Genomic DNA, 5652 nt, shown 5'->3' with positions numbered 1-5652 from the left:
TGTATTTATTTAGATGTTTATTAGTGAAATAATGGTTATATAGTAAATGTTAATACAATTTAGGGTGTTTTAAACAAGTGAATCTTGTTAAAAGTTATGCTGTGGCCGTGCTGGAGCATTTCCTGAGCGTCAACCCGGTGAGTGAACAGCAATATGCGCTCATTCATGGCTGTATTATTTAATTAATGCAAAGTTACGTCTTTATTGGGAGAGGACTTGACGGATTATTTTAGCTTACGTGACTCCGCCTTCATGAGACTATGAGCATATAGACAACAGAGAGCGAATTAAATTCAGCACTTTTATTTCCAACATGCGCCCATTCATGGTTGCATATTATTTAATTCACGCAAAGTTACGTCTTTATTGGGACAGGACTTGACGGATTATTTTACGTGACTCCGTGAGTTCGTCTCTATTTCTTCGAGCCAAGCTGCATAAACTGCATATCAGGCATTTATGTAATACATCTAATTTGTGCATTAATGGCTGTTATGTTAAATAAAGTTTACTAACTACAGTAAATCAAGTACCCGTGAACGCCGTTGTTGTTGTCTTGTTTTCCCTCAGATGCGGTGCAATGGTGATCCTGTGCGCAATTCTCAAAACATCCACAAGATGGCGGCATTTATCGGTGAATCCGATATTACAAAACCGATATCCGATTATTGTAAAATGCTTAAATATCGGGAAAAATATTGGTAAATCGATATATCGGTCGATCTCTATTAACAATCTATGGAAACTTGTTTTCCACCACAGGATAAAAAATATAAAAGGTAATTGCGACTTTTTCATCTCACAATTTAGACTTTTTATAGTTTATCTCTCTAGACTTTCTCTCTAGCAATTATTTTAGACACTTTGTCTAAAAAACTGTGAAATAAAAAAAAAAGTAATTGCGACTTTTATCTCAGAATTCTGACGTTTTTTTTCTCACAATTCACAATTTTTTTCTCAGAATTGCAACGTTATAACTCGCAATTCTGATTTTGAGAAAAAGTTACTTTTTTTTTTTTTTTAACCTGTGGCAGGATCAATTCCCCTATGGAGAAAATTACTAGGATGTTGTTCAACTCCTACCTCCCTGGGACAGTAGCAGCCAGACTAGGTGGTTGTGGTTCCATACGAGGGCTTCCATCTCGTCGTGGGCTTATATTCATACTGGCAGTTAGCTGGGGCATTTTCCGTGTATTCTCAAGATTGGGGGCACTGCTCGCTGGCTCTTTCCTGCCCTCTAGTGGTTGGCAGGGACCTGGAGGTGTGGCGCCACCTAGTGGCGGGCCAGTGCTGAAGCGTACAGCCAGACTGTCTCCAAAAAAGGAGTAGAGTTCACAGTACATGGCAGGAAGAGATACAGGAGTCCACTCTTCCCATGGGCAGCCAGCTCCACCTGCTTGGAGATGGCTTGCAATGCCAAGAGGGGGTTCTGAAAGAGGTTCGGGAGGTGGGCTGAGGCCAGGCGAGTTTTCTCTGAAGCCGACAGCCCCTGTGGTAGTGCCTGGTAGACCAGCACCGCTTCCTTCTGCTGCCAAGGTCAGACTGAGAGCCTTCATCTTCAGCAAACGCTCTACCGCCACCTTCAGGGAGGAAAGTAAAGTGGTCACTTGACTTTAGAGGTTTAGATAAGAGATATTTAGGCTGGGCTAATGAAGCGTTGGATGGAAGGTAGTGTGAATAATGAAAATGAAATCTCAATATAGCTTTTAAACACTGCAATTTAATTAAATAAATATATGCACATCATGTTTCAAAATGAAGAGCGGCACTGTGTTCTTTTACACGTGAGCAGCTCATGAATCTGGTGTTTTTTAGTTTTCCAGAGTGGGTCTCTTATAACTTGCAACTGGGGACACAAAATACTCAAACCATCTTTCCAAACTTGCGATGAGGAGCTCTTATAAACCATTTGTTGTTAACAAAAGAGCAGCTTTAAGGACTCTCTGTGGTTTCCAGCAAAATAAAAGATGTGTACAAACATAGAACTTGAAATAAATCAATACATTTATATCAGCATCCTGGAAAGAAACATATGCACCACAGTCATTGTCTAAAGTACTGTACTTACCAAAATGGCTCCATAGACTTTGTGGCCGTCTGCTTTCACCTGAGCGTTGGACACAGAGTAATCATCTAACACAGCTTGTAGATTCGCCCAATAGGCAGGGAGGTGAGGATACAGCACACGTTCAACAGCCTGTGTCAAAACACATACACACAAACAGTGTGATAATTAGTAGTAAAAAGCACATTTGTGTTTGTGGGTGTTGTGCTGTCTGTGTTTACTTTCCAGCCGAGAGCATGCAGACCCACTACAGCTCCATAGTGGGAACACAGAGGTCTAACCGGATCAGAGAGAACCTTCTGCAGAGACAGAAGGATCTGATGGTACAGCCCACTCACAAGATCACCATGTGTCCTACAAGTCAACAACAACAACAACAACAACAAAACAATCAGTCAGACTAGTGTTTGAACTGGATCAATTGATTAAAGTTTCAGCTGACCAGAACACTTACTATAAAAGTTCATAATTTAACAAGTATTACTTTACTGTAGGGTGCTAAAGAAATACCAGAAGATGTGGCTGAGCAGAAGGGCTGCATAGTCTCTCAGGGTCCAGTGGTCATTGAGGGGGTTGATGGAAGCAGCCAGAGGCTCCAGGATGCAGTACATGACACTGGACACAAGACTGCGCACATATGAGCCCAGGTACAGGTACGGGTTCTGCACCAAACTCTTCACCATGTGTAGGAGTCTGTTTAACTGGTCCAGATCATGACTTACTGACTTTACCTAAGAAAGACAATCATACATTATGAATCAAGGTGCACATTTTTACAGTAATTACAAAAAAGGTCATTATTATATAAGGAAATATTTGATTTCGTATGCCATGGACAAACTTACCCCACTGATGACGTAAACAAAGTAAGGCAGGAGGGCAGCGATCTTTGAATTGGACTGGAGGTCTAGCAAAGCCACCTGATGGAAAAAGAAAAACATTATTATACTAGCAAGAGAAAACACTAGACACATTAATAAAATAAATACACTACAGTTAAAAAGTTTTGGGATGGTATGATTTTTTAAAAAGGCTTGTAATGTTTTAAATGCCATCTCTTATGCTCATCAGGGCTGCTTTTTTTAAATTAAAAATACAGTAAAAACAGTAATATTGTGAAATATTATTACAATTTATAATTTACAAAGTATAATATTTTTATTTTAATATATTTATCTCTGTGATGGCAAAGCTGATTTTCAACAGCCGTTACTCCAGTCTTCAGTGTCCCAAGATCTTTCAGAAATAATTCTGACAAAAATATGCTGATTTGCTGCTCAAGAAACATTTCTTATTAATATCAATGTTGAAAACAGTTGAGCTCCTTAATATTTTTGTGGAAACCGTGCTACATTTTTTCAAGATGCTCTGATGAATAGAAGGTTCAAAAGTGTAGACAATGTATGCTGGGATGTTTATGTTTCTTTTTGTTGCAATTATTATTATTAGTTTTTTCCTGTTAATAGAAATGCCTATAAATAAAGTATTCAAAAAAAAATGTAAGTACCTTCATGAGATGTGGGTCCTCTCCTAAAATGGCTCGTGTTATTTGTTGGTAATACTTCAGCAGATCCTCTGATAGAGACTGAACAGCAGTGGGCACTAATAAGACATCACAAATAAACCAACACAGAATAGAGCTGGGTGAACTACTGAAAACTTACAGTAAGTTATTTTGTTTATTTTATCAGATAAGTCAATTAAAATAAACAGAAATTAAGATATTTGAGGTTTACCTGTGCCTTGAGGTTCCAGATTGCCTTTTCCATCAAGATATGACACATGCACTGCCAATGACACAAAGCAGATATGTCTTTGTTAAAAATGCATGATAGTAAACTTGAAAACATTACACTAATGATACCCGCCATACCTCGAACCATCGTCTCTGCACAGCCTTTGGGGATGTTAGTAGCAAGTGCCAACTCCACCAGATTTATCTCCCGATCCTCTACAAAGAAAAGCTCTCCTTCCTTTAATGGACGGAACGGTAGGGCATCTTGTGCACCGTAGCCGCAAATAGTCTAGAATACATGCAGCAGGTGTAATGCTGTTCTCCAGATGTTGAAGTGTAACAAACAACACCACAATGCAAATTAACATTAAAAACTCTTTCAAACAGAATGACGAATATATACCTCAGTATTGCTCCACCGTAGCGCTCTGTTCAAGTCTTCCACGCTCAGCTTCCTTCTCTTTGCATGTCTCATGAACTGTGAGCTGTTCTGTAGTGGAACAAAGAGATGAACAGACTTTATGGCAAAATGTTTGACACTTTACAAAGTCTTTTATTACAAATGCTTTAGGAGAATATAAACACATGCAGGCAAAATAACATCTACAAAACTTAAGCAGGAAACATTTTAAGGCAGTAGCACAAGTCAGCACAGCTTTAAAGCAATAAATAGGTGCGTGTGAGCATGCATCTCTTATGCAGTAGTATCCATCAGCACAACAAAGAACAAGACATCTACATGTACAAGAGCATGAAATGCATTTCAGATAACAGTTATAATATGAAATCTGGAATAACAGCACACATTACTATTGCTTTAAAGAAATAATAAGACAGGTGCATGTATGAGAGCATGCAATGCATGTACAATAATGCATGTAAAGTAAAGGCCTCTGACAGTCGTGAATATTTAAGTGACTTGAATGGCCTTGCTGAGACAGTAGAACCCATCAGAACAGCTTGCAGTGGACATTAAAACACAGCCATATACAGTAGCACGCAATGCATGTAATTATAATATATCTGATGAAATCATTAAGTCGTATGTGACCTGTGTTGCCTCTCTGAGGCGGTAGCACACATCCTCCGCCAGCAGAGCTGCCACCTCCTCGCTGAGCTCTACTCCGCTGCTCTCGGCCATTAGTTTGATGGATTCCCGGGGCACCTCCGCGAAGCGCCGTTCCTCCCTCTCGGTCATCTTTACGATAGTGAGATCACTAAATAAAGACGCTGTAATTAACATTAAAGATTTACAGCTAAAGCGACAAGGTTGCGCGGCGTCAGCCGCTTTTCAACTCTCCTCGCTAGGCTGACTTGGCACGCTCGTAATCAGAAATGGGGCTAAAACACATGCACCGTACCTTCCTATTGACGACGTATCAGTTCATGTATACAAGTTACATTTATTTTATTATACTTTACCAGCATTATATGCCTACATTAGCACAAGCAGCTAAGCTCTCCAAACGGTTTATACAACACACTGGTGGTGAACTCGTGGGAGGCGCCTGATTGGCTTGAACTCCGCGCATGCGCATGTATTCTGGGCTCAGAGATTTTGACTCATTTTAGAATCGGTTCACCAAGTGAGCTTTTATGGTTTCCATTATCAGTAATGAAAGACATTAAAGAAAAATGAAAAACTAAAGTTAACTAATTATTTTACGCCAACTTGTTTTTCCTTCAGTGTTACGCTATAAATCCAAAAGTACTTTGGCAGGCAGTGGAGAAAAACCCTAAATCCTCTGGTACTATTTTAGATTATATGTTTGTATTAATATTGATAGTTGTTTGTAGTGTAGAAGGGTCTTATACTCAAAGCAGCCTTAAACATACATCAAAAGTGAGATTC

General features: G+C 39.4%; 1 protein-coding gene across 4 annotated transcripts in view; it reads right to left on the bottom strand.

The window, feature by feature from the left end:
• Window positions 1-5300, bottom strand: part of LOC107709373 (TAF6-like RNA polymerase II p300/CBP-associated factor-associated factor 65 kDa subunit 6L) — an 8606-nt gene extending 3306 nt beyond the window's left edge. Inside the window, exons 1-11 of one of the 4 annotated variants that reach the window (XM_016514010.1) lie at window positions 5240-5300; window positions 4852-5017; window positions 4204-4290; window positions 3939-4089; window positions 3802-3852; window positions 3573-3667; window positions 2911-2985; window positions 2576-2796; window positions 2287-2419; window positions 2069-2197; window positions 1084-1580 (exon numbers count right to left, since the gene is read on the bottom strand). In XM_016514010.1, the coding sequence (XP_016369496.1) occupies window positions 1084-1580; window positions 2069-2197; window positions 2287-2419; window positions 2576-2796; window positions 2911-2985; window positions 3573-3667; window positions 3802-3852; window positions 3939-4089; window positions 4204-4290; window positions 4852-4998 (1586 nt within the window). In that variant the 5' untranslated portion in view covers window positions 4999-5017; window positions 5240-5300. Of the gene's footprint in view, window positions 1-1083; window positions 1581-2068; window positions 2198-2286; window positions 2420-2575; window positions 2797-2910; window positions 2986-3572; window positions 3668-3801; window positions 3853-3938; window positions 4090-4203; window positions 4291-4851 lie in introns of all 4 variants that reach the window. The other 3 variants (XM_016513941.1, XM_016514081.1, XM_016513862.1) reach the window with 3 other exon arrangements.
• Window positions 5301-5652: the final 352 nt, after the last annotated feature.

This window comes from Sinocyclocheilus rhinocerous, unplaced genomic scaffold (assembly GCF_001515625.1).
Source record: "Sinocyclocheilus rhinocerous isolate Xijiao unplaced genomic scaffold, SAMN03320098_v1.1 scaffold611, whole genome shotgun sequence".
Taxonomy (NCBI): domain Eukaryota; kingdom Metazoa; phylum Chordata; class Actinopteri; order Cypriniformes; family Cyprinidae; genus Sinocyclocheilus; species Sinocyclocheilus rhinocerous.
Note: the sequence above shows the minus strand (reverse complement) of the source record. Positions and strands in the feature narration are given on the sequence as shown.